The sequence below is a fragment of the Erpetoichthys calabaricus genome, chromosome 8 (genome assembly GCF_900747795.2).
Source record: "Erpetoichthys calabaricus chromosome 8, fErpCal1.3, whole genome shotgun sequence".
Taxonomy (NCBI): domain Eukaryota; kingdom Metazoa; phylum Chordata; class Cladistia; order Polypteriformes; family Polypteridae; genus Erpetoichthys; species Erpetoichthys calabaricus.
This window is the reverse complement of record NC_041401.2, coordinates 40997916-41024126: the sequence shown is the minus strand read 5'-3', so window position 1 is coordinate 41024126 and position 26211 is coordinate 40997916. Positions and strand designations below refer to the sequence as shown.

The 26211-nt window shown below is 38.4% G+C and overlaps 1 protein-coding gene across 1 annotated transcript in view; it reads right to left on the bottom strand.

Annotated features, from left to right (window-relative positions):
• chpfa (chondroitin polymerizing factor a) overlaps positions 1-26211 on the bottom strand; it is a 99510-nt gene that overhangs the window by 47867 nt on the left and 25432 nt on the right. Inside the window, exon 2 of the mRNA XM_028806480.2 lies at positions 18462-19029. Coding sequence (XP_028662313.2) covers positions 18462-19029 — 568 coding nt within the window. The remainder of the gene's footprint in view (positions 1-18461; positions 19030-26211) is intronic.

Sequence of the window (26211 nt, the reverse complement as noted above, 5' to 3'; positions counted from 1 at the left end):
CTCTTGATATCCGGAGGAACATTGTGTCTTATGTATTGAATGACTGGGACAGGTTCAAGGTGTGGACTGATGACGGATGGTACAGGAGATAATTATACTACACAGGAGCACTATGAGAGTGAAATGCTTAAGCCCTTCACCTATAGTTCTGCATGTGAGTTGATGGCTGCTGCTGAATTGTTCAGTTGTCACTTTCAAGTGTACGGAAATGGCCAAATATTTTACACCTTTGGACAACAGCCACTGCCTCTTAAACATCTTAGATTCACAGGTGACGATTTGAGTAGTGGACACTTTGATGTTTATGAATGTTTAAACTCTCAAAAGCTGGATGCGAAGTTATCGATGAAACCCATTTCAATTCAAACGCCTCCAATTTCCAGTAAGGCTCTGCTTCGCAATGAGAATTAATAAGTCTCAGGGACAAACCCTACAAAAGGTTGGCATTGATTTGAGGCAAGATTGTTTTTCACATGGCCAACTATACATTGCATGCTCAAGAGTAAGCTCAGCGCACAGCTTGGTCATATTACAACCGAACTGACAACGTGGTATACAAAGAGATCCTTAACAAATAATTATTGGTATATTTTTCCTCAGTTTAAAAAGGTTTACTTTTCTTCTTAATAAAAATTTTAAAGCAGTACTACGCGAATACCCACTGCGAAGCGTGGGTATTTTTCTAGTAGTATTTATAAAAGGTGTCATTTTGCTTGACTTCTCACTCTATACAACTCCAAGTAACTGACACGCAGGTAAACAGACTTGAGCTGAGAAAACTGTGCAACGGTGGGGGATGTGATAGTAGGCTGCTTGCTGCTTATCGACACATTTACAGGACAAAAGACGCTGATGGAGAGGTGCGAAGCGATTTAAGGTGGGACGGATCTACAAGTTTTTTCGTAGGCTCTGGTAATTCTAGTGTTAAACAGTTTCCCACTGTGCCACGTTCCGAACAAAATGAAGTAAATAAATGAGCACAAAAATAAATGCATTGTGAAATGTGACAATAAATATATAATAACAAATTTATTTGTGAGTTAAAATAAATAAGATTGGCTCAGGGTCACGCCGCAATTAAAAAAGAACTCATTCCAACAAGGGAGCTAGCGCCCCCTGCTGGATACAGCTCTGTGACTGCCTTCTTTAAAGATAGAGAAAAGTTCTTTTCCACAACAAGTGTAGCATAGAAAAATGTGTATTGTGGAAGCCAAATCATCATTGTGCAATTCTTTGTACAATGGTGCAATACTTAATTACTAGCCAACCTGTGGCGTAGCATACACCACATAATTATTTATTGATGGATGAACACTTCTCGAACGACACAGTTGTCCAAATGGGGTGGGTTTGAGGATACGACTGTGAATGAATGAAAAGATGGAACTCTGGAGAGAGCAACATACAATTGTCTGTGACTGAAAACTGGGTTTAGCAGATACAGGCATATCATTTTGAAAGTTTGTCCCTGTGCCTTATTAATTGTCATTGCAAAGGCCAATCTAACAGGAAATTGTCTGCGTGTAAAAGTAAAAGGCAAATTTGAATCTGATGGGGTCAGGGATATCCAGGGAATAAGGACAGTTTGTGAGGTAGGAGCTGCGATAGTTTTACACTCCAGTACATTGCGGTGAATGCTGGTAACAGTCCGTCTAGTGCCATCAGAGAGACTTCTTGCTGGCATGAGGTTTCTGAGAAACATGACGACTGATCCTATTTTAATTTTGAGTTTATGCAGAGGCATTCCAGTGGGAGTAAGACTGTTAAGAAATTCTTTGGGGAATGAAACTTGATCTGCAGGATCGTCTGTGACGATGGAGGCAATGCTGGTGAAAGTTACTTCGTTGGTAGGGATAAGTTTCAGTACTTGTTCATTAAGGTGTAGCGAGTCTTCGTTGGTGACGTTTAATATAGCTTGCGTACTGAGTTGTTCCGGAGTCACAGTTGAGAAACACTTTTTTAATATGAATTAAGCACAGGGAAAAAATGAACATTTGAAACATCTGTAATGTAATAAACCACCAAGAAAAGTAACATTGCAACAATGCACGCTACGAATCGATCGCCGTAAACAGAAGACAAAACAAAATCAAGCCCGGTGCATTCTTTAACTGCCTTCTCTGCCTTATGTGTCCAGCCCCCTCTCTTTCGCGCGCGCCTCTGTCTGTCTGTCTCTGTCTCTTGCTCTCTCGTGTGTGTGTGTGTGTGTGTGTGTCTCTCACGCGCCTGTGTGTGTGTGTCTCTCTCGTGCGCCTGTATATGTGTGTGTGTGTGTGTGTCTCTCTCTCTCTCGCTCGCTGCACAGGGAATGCACAGGGAGAGACTGAACACGTGCGGAAATCATCGGCACGCACGGCTGCTTAGTGAATTATTGTTGGTGTGCAGGGCTTTGTGAGTTGGCGGGAGTGGCGCTGTCTTGCGTGCATCTTGCTTCCCATGGACGGTTTCTGAGAAGCATGACGACTGAACCTATTTTAATTTTGAATTTGCAGAGGCTTAATATAGCTCGCATACTGAGTCATTCCGGAGTCACAGTTGAGAAGTCGATGTCGCCATATAGTTGTTGAACGGGATCAGAAATAAAAGGAAAACAATGTGAAGGTAATGGACGTGGGAGGAGTGTTAAGAGTTGGCGGGCGGGGCTCTGTCGTGCGTGCCATGGTCGGCTGCTTAGTGAATTGTTGGCGGGCAGGGCTCTGTCTTGTGTGTGTCCTGCTTGCCATGAACTTAGTGAATTATATATATAGATTATTAAATAACTTTTATCTTATTTGTGTAATATTTTCAACTGCAGTCCAACTAGTTTGCAACTTGCTACGAAAAAATCAAACAGATTTCATTTTTTCTTTAGTTGGAGAGGCAGGCTGTCTGAGCAGGACAGCTGACAACCAATAAATCCTCATCTGGAAGTTCAATGCAAAGAATGTACTGACATGAGAAAGGAATGGGTGTGTTTTGAAAGATGAGAGGTTCATCTTTCTAATGTCTCTTGTTTTATATACTTTAAAACAGAATGGAAAAAACCAGGGCAGAGACTGAGGTTAAACTCACCACAGCTGTTCACCCTTCTCATGGCTCCATCAGGCAGCATAGGAGCTTAGGACCTCAAAAACAGAGAAGAGGCTCGCCAGTCTAATGTCTCAGAATTTACAAACCAAGTCAAAATGGAAATAAGAAAAAGGGGTCTGAGATTGCTCCAGAACGTGCAACAGCTGTTAACTCTTCACAAATGCCCCAACTTTGTCAGGTAGCATGCTAAAGGCGGTCAGAAAAAGGGGTGAGAAAAACTGTGTTGGAAAGTGATAACCCGACTGGTAGACATGTCCAAAAATTTTCAGTCATTTATTCTGACATGGTGCAACAATGAGATCAGAGACTGTGGTCGACATGTCTGACAAAAATGTGACATCGGCTTTAAGCTAGTATCCTAAAGTCACATTTTCTCTGATGCAGATGACACTGGTATTTGGAGTGTATTTAAGGAAGAAGCTAACTGAGGACATTTAAGGTACAGTTGACCCTCGATATACGACCAGCCTGACATGCGAACAACTTGGTTTATGACCAAAATTTTTGTTTTGAATTACGACCAACGTCGTATCCGCTTGTGTGATTGTAAACAAACAGCCAAGACCGTTCGTAAGCTTCAGTCGGAGCCCAGATACAGTGTTTGTGGACGTAATTTCGGTCAGTGCAGTGATTTATATAATTTATTTCGATAATTGCTATCAAAATGGACCCAAAAAAGCTAGAAAAGAAGCTAAGGAAGGAAGAGACGGTAACGAAGGTAAAGAAAGCGATCACAATCGAAACGAAGAAGGAAATTGTGCGGAAATATGAGAGTGGCGTTTGTGTGACCGATCTCGCTAATATGTACAGCATGTCGAAATCCACCATCTCGACAATTTTACTAAGAAAAGATTTGTATAAGGAAGCTAGAGTTGCTAAAGGTGTTACTCAAATTAGTAAGTCATGATTGTGTTAGATGAGGTAGAAAATCTATTATTAGTGTGGATAAACGAAAGGCAGATGGAAGGTGATAGCCTATCTGAGTCTGTAATTTGTGAAAAGCTAGGGCTATAAATGCAAATCTGTTAAAGGATAAGCTATCAGCAAGTGATAGTGGTGAAACATTTCGTGCCAGTAAGGGGTGGTTTCACAATTTTAAAGGGAGATCTGTGATTCATAGCGTAGTTAGGCATGGTGAAGCAGCCAGTGCTGATAAAAGGGCTGCCGAAAATTACATACACCACTTTGAAATGATAACACAGAGAAATGGCTTTTGCTCTCATGTTGAGGAACTGGTGGAGGAACACTCAGAGGAATTGTCTACAGAGGAACTTCAGCAACTTCTGGCTGAGCAACAGAGAATGGCAGCTGAAGAGCTTTCTGAAGAGGAGGGGGAGGATCAACAATCAGTGTAGCAAATTTCCTCTTCTGAAATAAATGACATCCTGAAAAAATGGACAGACCTTCAAACATTTGTAGAGAAGACCCACCCAGACAGAAAAAAAGCTAATCGTTGCATTAACTTGCTTAAAGACAATGTCATGTCATACTACAGAACAGTGTTTAAGAAAAGACAGAAACAGACAACCTTAGACTAGTTTTTATTTCCGAAAAGGTTGAGAACTAGTGAGCCAGAAGCAGGTGCTAGTGGGCTACAGCCTCTCCCAAGGAGAGAAAGGACACCAGAGAGCCAGAGTCCTGATGTTCTTATGGAAGGGGCTCTCCTTCCAAACAATAACCACCTTCCATTTTATTCTCCTCCTCCTCCCTTCCTGCAAGCCAAAGATGTCTACTTAAATGGTGAATACAGTATGAAATTGTTGTTTCTGGTAGGCTAGGCACTTTTTATAACTTTTTGGTTAGTACATTAGAAAAATTATTCATATTTTTGGAAAATTATGCACATTATAAATAAGTGTTGCTGTGGGAGGTTTGGAACGCATTATGGGTATTTCCATTATTTCTTATGGGAAAAATAGTCTTGACTTACAACCAACTTGAGTTACAACCAGCCCTTGCGAATGAATTGAGTTCATAAGTCAAGGGTCCACAGTATTTGTTTCTCAAATTACAAACGCTGATATACTTTCTCTCTTATGCAGTTATGCATCTGGGCCTTCCCCTTCTTTACCTGTTCTGGTTAGATCCATATTGCCCTCTTCACTCTAGACAGTATTAGACATTTTTGTCTGAAATCTTCAGTTTATTAGGCAATTTTTCACATGGAATAACCTTTGGTTTCCCCAAAAAAAAACCACACAACAGACTGACATGTTTTTTGAGAAAGCTGATTAATTTTCGCTGTTTTTGAGCCCAAAACTGAATTTTAAGAACGCGAGTACCTTGCAGTCAAAGTGAATATATTAACAGGTGTCAGGGGTGCCAATGCAATTAAAAAAGCTTCTATAAACAAAAAAAAAAATTAGCATGTATACATGACTAAGAATAAGCTAACGGAGGTTTTATTACAAGGACAATAAAGGAATGACTGCTGAAAATGGGGATTTGTAGTCGTGTGTTAATAATCAGTTATTTCAAGCTGTAATAGCCATTGGAAACACTAGTAATGTCCTGGATATATTTTTAAATCAATTTGATAAAATCAATTTGACTCTTGATAAAAAGCTATCAATTTCTATCAAAACATGACAAATTTCTTGGTGTGTCCAGACATGACTGGTAGTGTGTGTGTAACATATGCATACATACTATTAATACATACACTTTCATTTACAGATCTTCTTTAGAACTGCATTATTCTGCAACTGTTTATAATGTATGTTGTTTAACTTTTGTTATTTGTATGTCATGTTGTGCTCCATTATAAGCAGCTCCTTAGCAAACAAGATACATTCCTGTACTTTAAGTACTGGCAAATAAAAGTGATTCTGATTGACAATAGTAGAAATGATTGGATGTTCTAAGTCTATGCAGAGTAGGCAAATCGCAAAGATCAATATAACACAAAGCACAATAATTTATATTAGCCTGTACATTTCTCAAAACCTGCTCATACTACTACAAGATGTCAAAGTCTAAGCCTGTGGCATCTAGTGCAGAGCAGGAAGCAATATCGAATGATACAGTAGTCCATTTCAAAGTACACTCTAAACAGCATATATAACATTTTCATATCTATCTTCAATTATTCTTCATTTTTCAAACTTGCTTACTTCAAAAAAGGGACATGGGGAACCACAGACCTTCTTGGCCACACAAAGTGCAATGGAGTACCTAACCCTTTATTACTGTTAAATTATTCATTTATTTTGCCTTTATTCACGGTGACATACAAAACAAGTTAAATACATACAAGGATGAAGGTGCAAGCATCAAAAGCAACACAGAAAAAGATAAAAATTATTGAACTATGTAACAGGGCACACCCAGAAAGGACTACGGCTATCCATCAATTGATTAGGGATGTGGGAAAAAACAGAAATATCTGAAGAAAACTCAACAACATGAGAAAAATTAATAAACACACACAGTATCAGGGCCAGACTTAAAAAACTGTGCCACTCACGATCATTAATAACCAGTTAATTAAGACTTACCATTCAAACAAAACTGCATGTTTTTGGAATGTGAGTGAAAACTCACCCACGTAAAAGCATAATGTATAAAATTCATACAAACCCAGGTCCCTGGGATTGTGAGGAGACAGAGCATAAATATGCATTATGCTACAAAAAGAATCTCGCAGAAAGCAAATTTTAACATGTCTACTCATCTGTCCATGAAGCAGTTATTGCAACATTAGATGCTGTTGACAGAAAGCCTATCAGATTTTTGAGGGGTTTAAAATAAGTCACAGTGCAGACTGAGCAAACAGCAGCTGCTGCTGCTGAATAAGATGTAATTTAGGCCTGCAGGTGTAAACTGATGAGAACTACAGTTTGGAATACAAGGTTGTTTTATTACCTATTTATATTTAATAAGCACCCGTTGTCATAGTGATATCCAAGGGTAAGGTCATACTCACATTATGAATATCTTAAAAGTAATATGAATGCTGTTATATAAACTCAACAATAGCACCTTGTTTTAGAAAAAAAAAAATATAAATGGAGATTTATCAGGTATGTCTCCTGCAAAGGCCAACAACTGGGGATGCTTCAATCAGGTTTTTTTAAGGCAGATACCGATCACCAATTTCATGTTACTTGATCGATAGATTCCAATTTTTTTTCCTTTTGATTGGAGCGGATTTCAATGGACATGTTGGTGAAGGGAACAGCGGAGACAAGGAGGTAATGGGTAGGTATGCTGTCAAGGAGAGGAATGAAGAAGGTCTGAGGATAGTGGATTTTGCCAAAAGGATGGACATGGCTGTGGTGAATACATATTTTAAGAAGAGGGAGGAACATTGGGTTACGTACAAGAGTGGAGGAAGATGCACACAGGTAGATTACATCCTATGCAGAAGAGTCAATCTGTAGGAGATTGAAGACTGCAAAGTGGTGGCAGGGGAAAGTGTAGTTAAGCAGCGTAGGATGGCGGTCTGTAGGATGACGTTGGAGATCAAGAAGAGGAAGAGAGTGAGGGCAGAGACAAGGATCAAATGGTGGAAGTTGATAAAGGAAGACTGCAAGGTTGAGTTTAGGGAGAAGGTGAGACAGGCACTGGGTGGCAGTGAAGAGTTATCAGACAGCTGGGAAACTACAGCAGATGTAGTAAGGGTGACAGCAAGAAGGGTGCTTGGTGTGACATCTGGACAGAGGAAGGAGGAAAAGGAAACCTGGTGGTGGAATGGGGAAGTACAGGAGAGTATACAGAGGAAGAGGATGGCAAAGAAGAAGTGGGACAGTCAGAGAGATGCAGAAAGTAGACAAGAGTACAAGGAGATAAGGCGCAAGGTGAAGAGAGAGGTGGCGAAGGCTAAAGAAAAAGTGTATGATGAGTTGTATAAGAGGTTGGACACTAAGGAGGGAGAAAAGGACCTGTACTGATTGGCTAGACAGAGGGACCGAGCTGGGAAAGATGTGCAGCAGGTTAGGGTAATAAAGGATAAAGATTGAAACATACTCACAAGCGAGGAGAGTGTGTTGAGCAGATGGAAAGAGTACTTTGAGAGGCCGATGAATGAAGAGAATGAGAGAGAGAGAGAGAGAGAAGAGGTTGGATGATGTGGAAAAAGTGAATCAGGAAGTGCAACGGATTAGCAAGGAGGAAGTAAGGACAGCTATGAAGAAGATGAAGAATGGAAAAGCTGTTGGTCCAGATGACATACCTGTGGAAGCATTGAGGTGTTCAGGAGAGATGGCAGTGGAGTTTTTAACCAGATTGTTTAATGGAATCTTGGAAAGTTAGAGGAAGCCTGAGGAGTGGAGAAGGAGTGTACTAGTGCCGATATTTAAGAATAAAGGGGATATGCAGGACTGTAGTAACTACAGGGGGATAAAATTGATAAGCCAAAGCATGAACTTATGGAAAAGAGTAGTGGAAGCTAGGTTAAGAAGTGTGGTGATGATTAGTGAGCAGCAGTACAGTTTCATGCCAAAAAAGAGCACCACAGATGTGATGTTTGCTCTGAGGGTGTAAATGGAGAAGTATAGAGAAGGCCAGAAGGAGTTGCATTGCGTCTTTATGGACCTGGAGAAAGCATATGACAGGGTGCCTCAAGAGGATGCTTTAGTATTGTATGAGGAAGTCGGGAGTGGCAGAGAAGTATGTAAGAGTTGTACAGGATATATACAAGGGAAGTGTGATAGTGGTGAGGTCTGCAGTAGGAGTGACGGATGCATTCAAGGTGGAGGTGGGATTACATCAGGGATCAGCTCTGAGCCCTTTCTTATTTGCAATGGTGATGGACAGGTTGACGCCAGTGGAATGGTGAGGATGCAAGGAGTAGAGTTGGCGAAGGTGGATGAGTTTAAATACTTGGGATCAACAGTAAAGAGTAATGGGGATTGTGGAAGAGAGGTGAAAAAGAGAGTGCAGACAGGGTTGAATGGGTGGAGAAGAGTGTCAGGAGTGATTTGTGACAGACGGATATCAGCAAGAGTGAAAGGGAAGGTCTACAGGACGGTAGTGAGACCAGCTATGTTATATGGGTTGGAGACAGTGGCACTCACCAGAAAGCTGGAGATAGACCTGGAGGTAGCAGAGTTAAAGATGCTAAGATTTGCATTGGGTGTGACAAGGAAGGACAGGATTAGATATGAGTACATTAGAGGGTCAGCTCAAGTTGGACGGTTGGGAGACAAAGTCAGAGAGGCAAGATTGCGTTGGTTTGGACATGTGCATAGGAGAGATGCTGAGTATATTGGGAGAAGGATGCGAAGGATAGAGCTGCCAGGGAAGAGGAAAAGAGGAAGGCCTAAGAGAAGGTTTATGGATGTGGTGAGAGAGGACATGCAGGTGATGGGTGTAACAGAACAACATGCAGAGGACAGAAAGATATGGAAGAAGATGATCCGCTGTGGCGACCCCTAACGGGAGCAGTCAAAAGAAGACGACGACGACTTAGCTCCTGCATAAACAGACATTTAGAAGCCTTATGATTTATATTGACCTGTAATTTTATAATTAATCTATGGAACACAGGTGTTAACCTTTCATTTTTTTATTAACAAATGAATGAAATTTTGTAGGCTTATTGTTCAGTGGCCATAAAAATACTAAAATAGAATACATACAAATAAAATACGTACAAAAATATTTATCCATAATACACATGGCATAAAAGAAAATGCTTCTCATAATTATAAGCTGTCAAATTGTTTAATTTTTCTGTAATATATATATATAGGGCTATTCAAAATGAAAGAGCAGATTTCAAACATTTATTTCAAACAAATTGTATAAGACAGAAAAACATTCTGCACATCACGGAATAGAGGAAAGTTCAAATTTTGGTCCTAGGGACCTTGAGATTGCATGCACTGAAAATAAGCACCATGTGTAGCACGACAAACATCAAAATGATAAACCATTTCTTGCCACACACGAGTCAACAGGTCCCTAGTTACTGAATTCACAGCTTCCTCAATTCAAAGTCGCAAATCTTGAGGATTAGCAGGCACAGGTAGAAAAAAAACTCTTTCTTTAATGTACCCCCATAGATAAAAATCATAGGGGGCAAGATCTAGAGACCTGGGAGGCCATAGACGATGAGCAAAATCTTGTTGTCCACCTCTTCCAATCCATTGTCCTGGAATAGTGTCGTTCAGGTAACGCCAGACCTCCAAGTCGAAATGAGGCGGGGCACCATCTTGCATGAAAATGAAGTCATTTGAATCTTCCTGAAGTTGAATTTTTAAACTTTGAACTTTCCTCTATCGAGTGATGTACAGAATATGTTTGTCTTCTACAGTTTGTTTGAAATAAATGTTTGAAATCTGCTCTTTCATTTTGAATAGCCTTGTGTGTATGTATATATATATATATATATATATATATATATATATATATATATATACACATACATACACATACATACATACACATATATATATATATATATATATATATATATATATATATATATATACATACACATACATACATACACATACATACATTCACACAATATATACACACACACACAAACAAACACAATCAATTAATTGGTATTGACAAATAAAACACTGCTTAAATGTAAATATACCTGCAGTGATTTTAACAGCAATTCCAAATTCTTTATCTTTTCGTTTTCCAATTGAAAATTTAAGCTGCTGCACTTAAAACAAGCTTGCTGTCCAAACTGAAGCAGTGTCCATTTTAACTTAAAGGGCAAAATAAAAAGGTCTGAATTCATTATAGAACCTATTCTTGCCATATGTCTAATTTCACAGAACGACTTCAGAAAATCCTGAAAATAGACCCTTCCCTCACCCCTTTTTTTCAATAGCATACTATGTGAACAAGACTGCTCTGTTCTTTCTGAACCCTGCAAGTAATAAAGTAAAAATTTCCACTGGGTATAAATCGTGCATCTTTCAAAGAATTTCTGCATTGGAATTTACAGTCAGTATTTGCTAAAAATCAAAGCAGTCAAAGCTTTGAACTGCATTGCTCTGTAAGGACATCCTTATTTACTTCAATAAATTAAAAGATGGAGAGTTTCAGGATATACATATTCAGTAACACTGACAACTCTGAAGGGGAAAAAAGTTTCAATGCACAAGTAATTGACATCTTTTAAATAATCACTTGTTAGTAACTTAGAAAAAACTACTATAAATACTCTCAAACTGCATCACAATAATAGTTGTATTTCAGACTGATATTGAAAGCTAATAAAACTTGCAATTTAAACATTGCTACATGTCATCTGAAATTCCCTTATAAGACTTTAGAAGATGGGAGCTTTGTAGTAAATCCAACATTGGAAAGACAGCTGGTTAGAGCATTTGTTTCTCCACTAGATGGTAGACTAGTAAACCACACTGCTCAACTTTAATCACAGATGAGAAAAAAGGTACAACCGGAAACAAAAAAACAAACACAATCTTACACATAAAGATGAGATTATTGAAAATGTCCCACTAAATCCTGACCAAATAATTAAATTTTTGTAAAGCTTGATAATTCATATCAGACCAGTAACATAAAGAATCTGAGCAGTCTGTAGTGATGTGAAGGTCCAGATTCATGTTGTTGATCCTGTTCTTTAAGACTCACTCTCACGAACGAGCTACAGAAACTTTTTATTACAGTGATGAATGAAAAGGCTTTACATGAAACTTTTATGCTAGTACACACACTTCTTCCAATGCAAGGTCCAGTGTGGTTTTGATCATTATCAGACACATCCAAATGAAAAGAGAAATTATAAAGTGGAAAATCTCTCCATTGTTTCTGACTACAGCTGTGAAAACCCTTATTTTCCCTTTAAGCACTAGCAGAACTAGGCAGAATTTAAGTCCTAGACAGTGAGCAGTATAACACAAGTCATATTCACACACAGAATCAGATTCACTCATCACCAATCAACATAAGCTGAATGTGTCTGGGCTATGTGAGGAAACGGGTGTACCTGGAGAAAAATTACACAGAAATGTGTAAAATATGTAAAGTTAACTCAAACAGTGAATGGACAGAGATTCAAACCCAGTTACCAAAAGTTTTATATATGTGTATGTATGTATGTATGTATTATATATATGAAATTATTATATTTTTGGGTAAAGACTGAGAAAAAACTTGTTAGATAAACAAAGGAGTACTGGCTATTCTATTATTAAATGTAGGAAGCCATAGTCTGAATACATGGTATATCCTCTTTTTTTAAATCCCCCTCCTGTATTAGCATCAAGTTAGGTAAATTACAGAAGGGTCACATGGTGGGTCAGTGAACAGGATTTGAAACAAAAGCCTTCTTTACTCAAACCTTTCTCTTAAACTAATGAAAACATACAAAGCCTCTTGACCTCATTTATGCAGCAACATTACTGTGCCAGAGGTACCCCTAACCTTAATATGCTTAGTGCTAAACAGGTTTGATATAATGAATGCAGGCACAAGATAAAAAGATGTAAAAAGTTATTAATTCAAACAAATTTTTCTTACTGCATTTTTTTAATCCTATCCATTTTGGGGTCAAAAAGTTCCAGGCAGTTTATTTTAACGCATACCATTTAATGCAATACCACTTTTTATTCATTCATTTATTTTTTTATTTATCTATTAATTTGACTTATGTATCAGACTCCCTAAACTATAAAATACTCTCTAGAGACCATGATAGAGTCCCCACCACACAGTCTGGAAAACAGGCATCATGGCACTTTTCTCTACCTTTTCTTCTGACAGACTCATTACTTTGTAAGGCTTTAGCCACTGGCTGCCACTCCAAGTTTTACGGTTTTTGTGTTGTTTTTTTTTTTTTTTTTTAAACTGCAATTTCATCTGCATGTTGTTTTTCCACAAGAATGATTTCTTAGCTCCATCACTCCAATTTCTGTGTTATTTCCTAACAAATGACAATGCAATGTGATGAGCAAGTAATCCTCTGGATTTCCTTCTGAAATTATCTTTATCTACTGTTCATCGGATTCAAAGAGCTTCTTGGGTCTTTCACTGTGTTTTCAGTCTTCAACTTGCCAAGTTTCTTCAGATTTCTGATCATTTAGATACCACAGTTCAGTGTGCTATTACTCACTAACTATAGCCTTATTGATACAAAACTGTGATTTTATGTCTAAGAAGTGTTAGCTTAGCAATTTCCAAACCTGTCCTCAAGGCACCACATTATCTGTGGCTATAATCCAATATAGTCATTTATTTGTTAAATCACCCCACTAGCACACCTGGTTCAGCTAATCACTACCTCAATCAGGTGTGCTCTTCAGGACATTTAACAAATACTTTGAATGGCTGGGGTGCCTCGAAAAGAGGTCTGGGAAACTAACTTGTGTTACTTCAGTCATCTTGTGCGATATCAGTGAATTTTCAAAAATTTCTGTTACTTTTCATTGTATTAATATTTATTTGTATTTCTTCTAATGTAAATGTATATAGTGTTTTCATAAGCAAAAAACACAGTGGCCAGATGTTCTACCAAAAACAATTCTTACAGCTGTACAAGACCCCATGCACAGTACTGTATATTCACTGTATATACTGTATGTATATTATATATACACACACACTAGCTGTGGTTGGTCTTTGGGACAAAAAAACAACCTGAAAACTCCACAGCAGTTTTACTATATTCATGAACTTGGAGAGGCGTCAATGAACTCTTAAGAATTACACATTGCAGAGGACGTGAACCCACCTATGCTTGCTGCCCCAATGGCTTTCGTAAGAATAACACTGGCGATGCCACATCTTAGCTGTATCTCTGGCATACAAGTCCTATTAATCTTTGCCTGGAGAAAATACCTCCAGATGTTTTTAATGAAAACTTCAAGCCATGCCTTGTTGCTCAGGTTTTTCTCTTGCAAATGCCGCTGTGTGGCTTTTCATAGTGAGAAGTGAGGTGCATGCAAGCACAGAAGAAATTTACAAGAGTATGCATGCTCCATCTAGTGGCTGTGGTTGAGCGTGAGCAGAGAGGACTGCTCCATACACATACAGGTCTTTCATTTATGTATGTGTAATAATATATTTGCTTATGCTATATTTTTCATGTGTTGTGTTTTTGACTATCATGTAATGGTAGGTGTGTACAGCTTTATTAAAAATAATATTAAATGAACCAAATTGTTGTTTCTATGCTGGCCTGGAAATAAAGTGTAGACATGGAAGTTTTACCTATCATTTAATATGAAGAATGAACCAAACCTGAGTTTGGGAGCTGTTTGATGTAAAAAGAAATTACCAAAAAAGCAACAGTCAAACAAACATTCTGACAATGCAGATTTGTAGAACAAACAGCCAATTCAGTTCAGTTATTTAGAAACTTGACACTCTAGAAGACAATAAAGTACTTCAGTCCAGGAAGCAAGCTGTGATCATCAATCACTTTGATCACTGCGATCAAGAAGCTCATCAAACTTAACTCATTCACAAATGAGTTCTGTTTAAATAGTCTCTTCAGTGTGCACTCATGCCAGAATTTTAAACAAATCCGTTGTTCCCACATACACAAAAATGCAACAGAGATTGCAAATACAATCACATTGGCCATTAATGTTAACCCCTAATTACATCCTGGCCAGGTGTTGTAGTGAATTTTCAGTTTAGGTTTAAACAGATTGTTATCCCAGGAATAATTTATTTGCAGCAGGAATATGCAATGTGTTTTCCCCAAAGGTACAAGAAAATAAGTCAATAGACAATAATGTTCATTGTTAAAATCTTTGATATGATCACAACTTTAATCCCATATGGCTTAAAGGTTTCCCAGGTTGCTTGTAACAAATAAACAGCTTTTTATTTAATCAATAAAACATTACTGAAAAAAGATGCCCTAAATCTGGAGTGTGCACAGTCAGTCCATGAGGGCCGTAGTGGCTGCAAATTGTTGTTCCAGCCTAATTTCATAATGAAAAGTCAATTATTGGTTTTAAAGCAAATATGTTTAAGCTATATTTTTATGCTTCATTTTAGTTGTCTCTCTTGTTAAGATACTCCACCCTTTATTTCTTATTTTAGTCTTAAACAGCTGCATTCACTGTTGCTCCTTATAAGTAACAATATAAAAATGACAAAAGAGTCAGCAGTTCTCAATGTAACGTTCTATTTGTGGTTGTGTATATTCATCATTATTAAAAAGAGCTTAATGGTACAATGGTAAATCGGCATCTGCTTCGATCTTTTTGTGTACTTACAAACCTCTGTTCACTGGATATTCCTTATATCTTTCTGTCTTTGGGCATCTCATTGCCTTTGTTTATCGGACATTCTAGCCCTTACATCCCACTTTCTTTGTGCTTGTGTTGCCTTTTTATGTCTCTTATCAGGTCTCAGGGCTGGGGTCCCTGACAAGTCAAGTCAAGTTGGGGAGCATGTACTGGTACAGTGTGTTGCTGCACCCAATACACGACGAAACAACTCGGGATCCCCCCAGGCAGACACGCGGCCCAGTCCCACCCTCCGGAAATGACTCTCTATCTGCCGCAGCCAGGTGTTAAGTGGGCAACCCCTTGGCCTGGTCCAGCCACTTGGGTCCCTAGCAATGAGGATCTTACGAGCCGGATCACCCTTGGGGAAACACGTCACATGGCGGTAGTGCCGTAACTGACACTCCCTAACAATGCAGGTAATGTGCCTCATTCGGGATCCCATGAGCAACCGCTCATTCAACACAAAGTCAAACCAATGGTACCCAAGGATTTCCCGGAGAGACACAGTATCAAAGGAGTCCAGTCTGAGTCTCAGGTCACTGGATAGCATCCATGTCTCGCAACCATATAGCAAGACAGGAAGCACCAGGACTCTAAAGACTTAGACCTTCATCCTTTTGCATAGATATCGGGAGCGCCACACACCCCTTTCCAGCGACCTCATGACCCCTCATGCTCTCCTAATCCATCTACTGACTTCATAGGAAAAGTCACCAGAGACATGAATGTCACTGCCAAGGTAAGTAAACCTCTCGACATTTAAAAAAAAAATGGAGACATAATTTATCCCCGACTACTGTTACATTATACAAGTTGGCACAAAAAGAAGTAGCATAATAAGGAGCCCCATCCCCATTTCAGCAGCAGCACACATACTCAAGTGAAAAGTCAAAGTCAAAGTGAACTTTATTGTCATCTCAACCATATACAAGTATACAGATAGACAAAATTGCGAAGCTCAGGGTCCACAGTGTAACAACATGACGTGCAAATAATAATTTAAAAATAGAATTAAAATTGAAATTAAAATTAAAAAACAAACAAGAAATTGCGCAAAGACAAGACAAAGACATAGAAGTAACAGCAATATTGATGTGTAAGATATGTAATATAATAAATAATAAATAATATATAGAGATAATACAGAAATTATCAGTGTATGATAATAGTTGTTTAAGATGTGTAAACAATGACATGTCAGAATATTTCACAGTAGAAGGATAACAAGAGTGTCAAAATACTTAAAGGTCAGTAGGAGATTTTCAGTTCTCCTCTACATGCACGCTCGTCTTTGCAGGACAGTGGCTCACATGTATAAAAGTTCTGTTTTTAGAGGTGGTTGAGGCCGTGTGGAAAGTCCCAGGGGGCAGCCTAGTGTTAAGGAGTCTAACAGCTTGGTGGTAAAAACTCTCCTGCAGCCTGGAAGATCTGGCTTTGATGCTATAGTATGTTCTCTTGGATGGCAGAAGTCTGAAAAGTCCTCCTAACAGTCTCCACATCTAAACCGTTGATGCTGAGTGGGATGTGAGCAGGACGTGATTTTCTGAAGTCCAAGATTATCTCTTTTGTCTTGTCGACATTGAGAGATAGATTGTTGTCTTCACACCATGCAGACAGCTGTTCCACCTCATCTCTGTATGCTGTTTCATCATCCCTGCTTATCAGTCCCAGCAACATTGTATCATCCGCAAACTTGATGATGTGGTTGGTGTTATGCGTGGCTGTGCAGTCGTGAGTCAGCAGGGCGAACAGCAGTGGACTAAGCACACAGCCCTGCGGTGCTCCAGTGCTCAGTGTGATGATGCTGGAAGTGTTGCAGCTATCCGAACTGACTGGGACCTCTCTGTCAAGAAGTCCAGGATCCAATTGCAGAGGGTGGTGTTCAGGCCCAACCTGCTCAGATTTACAACCAGCTTTTGAGGTTGGATCTGGTGATTATCACAAAGGATAGAGCAACATGGTATATGTCTGCCAGCTCAGTCATCCAAATACATGTGTATTTAATGAGGAAAGCGGTATCAATGCAAGGCTGTGGTTATCAAGCACTTCAGACCTATCATCTTGCCATTTTTACCTCCTGGGCTCATTAAAAGGAAACGTATATGGAACCAACCAGCAAACATTAGAAAAGAAGAATGTCACCATACACCAAGAGATGCACAACATCTTAGCCAATGAACTGATGTCAGTTTTCATGATGGGAGTGTGGGGCCTTTCATCACCACCAGCGGAGAATATTTTCAGCTCAGCTTTTCATAATGGACAGCAAACATTCTTTAATAGCACTCTCTAATAATTAAAAATCTGAATTAGCGTAAGCCACCCTAATTCAGGGTGTTCATAAGAAATATAATGATTTACTTCATGAGGTAGAAATAAGTAATAAAGAAGAATAGCTGTGTCAAATATTTGAAACATTAAAATGATTAAATGCATGATCCAGTTTAAATGTTTAAAGTGCAAATATTCGAGTAAATGATCAAAAATAGCAGCATATTCATAATCATTGACCTTGAAATAGTCTAAAAGATACCCCACATTCATATGTTTGAATTTTGCTATTTTTAATCTTCTGAGAAAGGCTCATAAGTAGTTCTTATGAACACAATAAAATAATGTTTACAGTATAACATTTGTCATTCTTCTATTGCAAATACAATTTTTAATAACTTTGGAACCAAGGTCAGGCTACTTTTCCATGTGCCACTGTGTCAGCACTTACTGCCTTATTTTCTACTGATTATTTCAATAATTATTTGATAGTTTTAGTCTACAGTTGTTGCCATTCAATGTTGATCAACTTGACAGCCTGATCTGAGACTGGTTTCAGTTTTAACTACAGAAAAGTTACAAGGTGCCACCACAGTCAATTTCTGACGCCACTGTTACACCCACGTGTTACAAGTGACTCCTTGTATTAAATGTAAAAGCCTCTGCATATACAAACACACCCAAAATACACCATTTAACAATTAATAATGAATGAATGGGTGGAATGTTACTGCACAAGTCTGGCAGAAAAACATGTGAACCAGGTACTCTTTTAGGAAAACTGCAGAGTAATTTTAAAGTTTCAAGAATATTAAAATTCAGGATTATTTCAAATATTAGTTGCTTTACATGGTAAAATTGTTCCACCCTGCACTTCATTTTTTTTTTAAAGACTTTAGTTCAATGTAATACACAAAATCAAATTACAAGACAGAATCTTACCTCATGTTCATTTACACAGTTTGTACTGCCGTAATCGATGATGCATCTTCCTAGCCATTCATCTGGCCTGGCGCTCACTATGTCATTCCGACAGTTTTCAAGGTAGGGCTGCAGTTTAAGAAGAAGCATCCTAGACAGCAAATAGCCAAATCCACCATAGCAGTACCTTCCTTCCAGCTCCCCTCCAATGAATTCCTCCGGTTTGCCCATGTAGAGATCCACATCAATGCTTAAATGCCCCACTAGCATTTTGATGCGGTCTGCCTCCACATAGGTATCATCTTGAAGAAAATAGAACCAGTCGTACTCATTGATGTAGTGCTCAAGCACATACTTAATGGTCTGGAACATGTTCCAGATATGGCGTTCATCACCATGAGTGACCACAAACATTCCATGGGGGGGTTTTTTCGGTTCCGCATCTCCGGTGAAATAGACAACGTTTTCCAAATGATGGCTAATTGTTCGGTTTACAGCCACTGCCATAGTGTTAAGGGTATTTTTGGATGTAAGGACTCCAACAAAAAGTCTCTCCCGTATTCCTAGTTCAGTGCTGATATATTTTGCCCTGCAAGTAATTAAAAAAAAAAAAAGTTATCACATCACTTAAAAAAAAACATAAAAAGCAGTTTGAAAGCCATGACATTTATACAGAAAAAAAATGAGACATTAAAGTGTTTGTTTACTGAGATCAAGGCAAAATCTGTCCCTTAAATTATCCCACTCTGAAAGAATGATTGTAACCCATGTTGGAAAATCAAAGGCACTGTATATATTTAAAACAGAAAAAATAACACATATAACTATAGGATTAAACATGGTAAAGAACACATTTAATTCACTGACCCAAATTACATTCAAAAACAAAACACAAAATGTTAAGAACACACTATTACTGTCCTAAAAACCATTTATTAAATATTTCTTCAGCAGTAGCCAAATAAAAAAGAAAGAAAAAAATGTAACTCAAGCCTTTTTGATCCATTATTTTTTAATTAGCTTCTAAAGACCAACCATTGTTCATGGCTTTGAGTTTTGAAGTGGTAGTATTAATAAAATAAAAACTTCACAACCCACTAATGTAATCAATCTACAAGACCTGCCTTTTGTCATCAATATAAAGAAGAGGTCTGGCTTTGACAGAGCCATGCATACTTCTGAATTCTGCAATGATCCTATTTTTGAACCTTTTTTTTTTTTTTTTTAATTACTAGTTTACTGCGGTGGGTTGGCACCCTGCCCTGGATTGTTTCCTGCCTTGTGCCCTGTGTTGGCTGGGATTGGCTCCAGCAGACCCCCGTGACCCTGTGTTCGGATTCAGCGGATTGGAAAATGGATGGATGGATTACTAGTTTAAGCATTAAATTCACTTAAGATGATGAATCCATCCATTTTCAAGTTTGCCAGCCAATAAGTGATGCTGGTGATCTACTTCAGAAATAAACCTTCTTTTTTCTAATGTGTCTCATTTTCATTCGGTTTACTTAAATTTATTCTCAACACTGAGCTCACCTTAGATGACAGGTTTAGAGTAAAACTTCCCAAAATGTTGTTGTTTTATGGAGAGCAAATCCCAATATATAGTACCATTAAAAAGTATTCAAATTTTTTTGTTCTACAACACTGAATGAACCAAATTGATTGCAAGATTATTTTAATAATAGATTATACTGGATCATAAATGGTTTCTTATGGTCATTAGATACCATGGTAAGTCATTCACACCTGAATCATACCTACATTAAGCACACCCACATTCACAATTCAGTGAGATTAATAAATATTCTTTAATATTATAGTTAGTATATACTAGCCTGTAAAAATAAAATTTGAGAAATTATGAAAGAATTAATTTCTTTTATAAACTATTAATTTTATCAAAGCATACTAACTTTCTCCAGAATCAATTGGACTCTTTGCTGGCTGCCGCTTTCTAAAACTGTGTTTGGCTGGTGCATGCTCCAAAAATAGTAGTAGTAGTACTTTCAGGAGAGTTTTGGCTTCTTTAAATTTATAGAGTTACCCTTAATAAAAGCAGTAAAATTTAGAGGAATGATTACAAAAGGTACCTTCCTATTTTCCTTTCTTTAAGGAGACCATCTAAGGTTTATTTTTTCTGCTCATTTAGAACCATTCAAAAACATCCTTTAAAGAACAGTCCAAGTCTTCTTCTACACAAAGTCTTCTTCTACAGTCAAATTCTCTGGCTATGAATCTAGCTTGATCCCAGGCACAAGACAGATTGTGGCATGTCCTGAAAGTGAAATACATCTTGGTGGCAATAGAATCAAAAGAAGGAATGCCCTTTCAGTGAGGACAGTGTATTTAAGTGGTACATGTGTTCAATGTGAACGTCTGTTAATGAAATAACACAAAACTATTAGAATTGTTGAATATTTAACCAGAGGAAAGTCCCAAGATGCAGACTGATCATTTATGACCAAGTGTCAAAATTCACCCATCAGTTTTCTGAATCCGCTTAATCTGATTCAGGATTTGATGATTATGGGAGGATGAGTCGACCTCAGTAGCATTAAATGGCCACTAGTCATTTTAAAAACAAATTAGATTTGAGAAGAATGAGATGGGCCAGTGTATAACAATATACACTGAATACAGGCTGAGACAAAAATAAATTTTCCTTTTCTCTGTCTCCTCGTGATCTGCTTTTTTATGTTTCAGACATACAGAGCAAATATCAGTCCTGTGCATCATTTACCAGGAGACTGTATAGAGCAACTGGTATTAAACTGGTATTAACACCCACCAAATCACTTAAAATGATGAAAGAAAAGATTGGTTGTTCATTGATTAGACTAATAAAGTAAATATTACTAGGAATCAAATGCAAATGTGAGGAATGAGAATAAATATTTTCTTAATTTTAACTTGGTTAAGCTTTACAAATACCAGATGTAAGACAGATTCTAGTCTACAAAAACAAAAAGATCTGAAATTCACATAGTTTTCTTAAAAAGCGCTCCACTGATCCCTGTGTAGTCAACATACATTACACTGCTACACTATGTGTAATGTTGGAAAAATGGATCATGATCTATAGCCATAATCATGAGGCAAACTCTGACAATGCCTGTATTCAAACCATACTTTCTACCCTGAAGCACAAGCACTGACATGTTACCAATGCTAATTTTTTAAGTACTTTCTCATTTTCCCATTAACATGAATGCACTCATTCGTAGTGGTTACTCGTATTAGAATGGCATTCACTGTACACAGAACATGCACGCTAGGAGTCAAGTGACTTATTCCATGTGCCAAGTTATCTTGTAATTAAATATGTTTGAATAACAATTTTTATTTTCTACAAAAAACAGTTTTAAATATATATTATTATTATTACTCCCACAACACAAAGATGTGTGTTATGTTAATTAGCAACAGGAAAGTGTCCCTGTGTGAATACTGGGATTGGGATAGGAAACAGATTTTTGTGAACTCCAAACTGGATATGTGGATTACAAAAATGGAGCAATGTTTTAATACACAGCCATACTGTACAACATCCAGGTTTTCACATGGACAATGCATCTTGACAGTATGCAACATACACTATTTATTTGTTTATTCACTCCTTCTGTTCCAATATATTATTCTAGGGGTGGATGCATAACCTGTCAGCATTAGATGCTAAACAAAAACTAACCCTAGACCTGGGATGGACAAATGTTTTTGGTGGCACACTAAATTGTTAATAATGACTTGTACAGCAATCCAAATATAACATGAACACTGGCAATCTAACATGTTTTATTAACTTTAAAACAGGTTGCTTCAAGAAATGGTTTAAGTAAAAAACTTTTTATTAAAAATAGGGCTGCTGTTTAATCACCATTTACACAGGTGATTAATGCATTAAATATTTCTGCATTAAATGCATTAAAAATTTTTTAACACCACTATGTTAATTTGGGGCAGCATGGGGACGCAGTGGTAGCGCTGCTGCCTCGCAGTAAGGAGACCTCGGTTCACTTCCCGGGTCCTCCCTGCGTGGAGTTTGCATGTTTTCCCTGTGTCTGTGTGGGTTTCCTCCAGGTGCTCCAGTTTCCTCCCACAGTCCAAAGACATGCAGGTTAGGTGTATTTTCGATCCTTAATTGTCCCTAGTGTGTGTTTGGTGTGTGGGTGTGTGTGTGCCCTGCGGTGAGCTGGCGCCATGCCCGGGGATTTGTTCCAGCTTTGCGCCTTGTGTTGGCTGGGATTGGCTCCAGCAGACCCCCGTGACCCTGTGTTAGGATATAGCGGTTTGGATAATGGATGGATGAAATAATTTATGAAATAATTTATTGCAGCAGTACTCTCTCTTTCAAATGTACAGTACAGTAATCCCTCCTCCATCGCGGGGGTTGCGTTCCAGAGCCACCCGCGAAATAAGAAAATCCGCGAAGTAGAAACCATATGTTTATATGGTTATTTTTATATTGTCATGCTTGGGTCACAGATTTGCGCAGAAACACAGGAGGTTGTAGAGAGACAGGAACGTTATTCAAACACTGCAAACAAACATTTGTCTCTTTTTCAAAAGTTTAAACTGTGCTCCATGACAAGACAGAGATGACAGTTCCGTCTCACAATTAAAAGAATGCAAACATATCTTCCTCTTCAAAGGAGTGCGCGTCAGGAGCACAGAATGTCAGAAAGACAGAGGAAAGCAAACAAATCAATAGGGCTGTTTGGCTTTTAAGTATGCGAAGCGCCGCAGCACAAAGCTGTTGAAGGCGGCAGCTCACACCCCCTCCGTCAGGAGCAGACAAAGAGAGATAGAGAGAGACAGAGAAAAACAAACAAGCAAAAATCAATACGTGCCCTTCGAGCTTTTAAGTATGCGAAGCACTGTGCAGCATGTCGCTTCAGGAAGCAGCTGCACAGAAGGTAGCAACGTGAAGATAATCTTTCAGCATTTTTAGACGAGCGTCCGTATCGTCTAGGTGTGCGAACAGCCCCCCTGCTCAATCCCCCTACGTCAGGATCAGAGAAAGTCAGCGCGAGAGAGAGAGAAAAGTAAGTTGGGTTTCTTCTCAGCCATCTGCCAATAGCGTCCCTTGTATGAAATCAACTGGGCAAACCAACTGAGGAAGCATGTACCAGAAATTAAAAGACCCATTGTCCGCAGAAATCCGCGAAGCAGCGAAAAATCCGCGATATATATTTAAATATGCTTACATATAAAATCCGCGATGGAGTGAAGCCGCGAAAGGCGAAGCGCGATATAGCGAGGGATTACTGTACTAACCCCCAATTCCTGTCCTTCCTTTTCTTTCTCCAAGTAACCAATTGCCACACAATAAGTTCAGTAATAAATGTGAAAATAAATGTGTGCAAGAACAATCCCCAGACGGGGGGCCAGCTCATCACTACCGCTGTGCCATACATACTTTAATGCATTTCATCTTAAAAATTTTGTCAAGATGGCTCTCGGAAATCTAAATCGACTTAGAAGTCAGTCATCATCATCTGCAAATACATGCTCTCTTCTATTGAATTGAATTCCTTTATTGTTATTGTATGGTTCAATGATATTCAATATGCAAATCCTCCATAAACTTTATTCTTATAAAATGATAAAATAACAACAACAATAATAATTAATAATAATAAAAAAACACCACTGGAAAAAAACAATGAAAAATACACAATATGAAAGCATAAGTACAATATACATATACATATACTATATAGTGCAGATAGTGCAAATGATTCATAGAGTGCCTCAGGTGGTGCAATATTACAACTGTAATGCAAGTTTACAGTGAGGTAATTGTATTTATAAGTACACACAGTTCTACCAGGAGCACTTGATGGACTGACTGAGTGCATTTATTGCTCTTGTGATTAAACTGTTTCTGAACCGCGAGGTTCGTGCAGGAAAGGACAATATATAAAAGTTTGGGAACCCCTCTTAATTCTTTGGATTTTTGTTTATCCTTGGCTGAGCTTTCAAAGTAGCAACTTCCTTTTAGTATATGACATGCCTTATGGAAACAGTAGTATTTCAGCAGTGACATTAAGTTTATTGGATTAACAGAAAATATGCAATATGCATCATAACAAAATTAGACAGGTGCATAAATTTGGGAACCCCAACAGAGATATTATATCAATACTAATTTGAGCCTCCTTTTTCAAATATAACAGCCTCTAGACACCTCCTATAGCCTTTGATGAGTGTCTGGATTCTGGGTGGAGGTATTTTTGACCATTCTTCCATAGAAAATCTCTCTAGTTCAGTTACATTTGATGGCTATAGAGCATGGACAGCCTGCTTCAAATCATCCCATAGATTTTCAATGATATTCAAGTCAGGGGACTGTGATGGCCATTCCTGAACATTGCACTTCTCCCTCTGCATGAATGCCTTTGTAGATTTCGAAATGTGTTTTGGGTCATTGTCTTGTTGGAATATCCAACCCCTGCGTAACTTCAATTTTGTGACTGATGCTTGAACATTATCCTGAAGAATTTGTTGACAGTGGATTGAATTCATCTGACCCTCGACTTTAACAAGGGCCCCAGTCCCTGAACTAGCCACACAGCCCCACAGCATGATGGAACTTCCACCAAATCTGACAGTAGGTAGCAGGTGTTTTTCTTGGAATGCGGCGTTCTTCTTCCACCATGCAAAGCACTTTTTGTTATGACCAAATACCTCAATTTTTGTCTCTTCAGTCCAAAGCACTTTGTTCCAAAATGAATCTAGCTTATCTAAATGAGCATTTGCATACAACAAGCGACTCTGTGGCATGAGTGCAGAAAGGGCCTACCATACAGATGTTCTTTGTGCAAATTGCACTGAATTGTAGAACAATGTACAGATACACCATCTACAGCAAGATGTTCTTGCAGGTCTTTGGAAGTGATCTGTGGGTTGTCTGTAACCATTCTCACAATCCTACGCATATGCCACTCCTGTATTTTTCTTGGCCTGCCAGACCTGCGTTTAACAGCAACTGTGCCTGTGGCCTTCCATTTCCTGAATACATTCCTTACAGTTGAAACTGACAGTTTAAACCTCTGAGATTGCTTTTTGTAGCCTTCCCCTAAACCATGAGACTGAACAATATTTGTTTTCAGATCTTTTGAGAGTTGCTTTGAGGATCCCATGCTGTCACTCTTCAGAGGAGAGTCAAAGGGAAGCACAACTTGCAATTGACCACCTTAAATACCTTTTCTCATGATTGGGCACACCTGTCTATGAAGTTCAAGGCTTAACGGGCTAATCCAACCAATTTGGTGTTGCAAGTAATCAGTATTGAGCAGTTACTTGCATTCAAATCCCAAACTTGTGCACAGCCAGTTTTTCACATTTGATTTCATTTCATACAACTGAATAGTGCTTCACTAAAAATCTTTGTTCGGAAAACACCCCAGTACTCAGACGTTCCTAGGAAATGAAAGACATACCACTGTTATCCTTTTTGTTGAAAGTAGAATAAATTATTATGCAGGCTGAGGGGGGTTCCCAAACTTTTTCATATGACTGTATATATAAAGTATCTCACAAAAGTGAGTACAGTAATCCCTCGCTATATCACACTTCGACTTTCGTGGCTTCACTCTATCGCGGATTTTATATGTAAGCATATCAAAATATATAACGCGGATTTTTCGCTGCTTCACGGGTTTCTGCGGACAATGGGTCTTTTTACTTCTGGTACTTGCTTCCATAGTTGGTTTGCCCAGTTGATTTCATACAAGAGATGCTATTGGCGGATGGCTGAGAAGCTACCCAA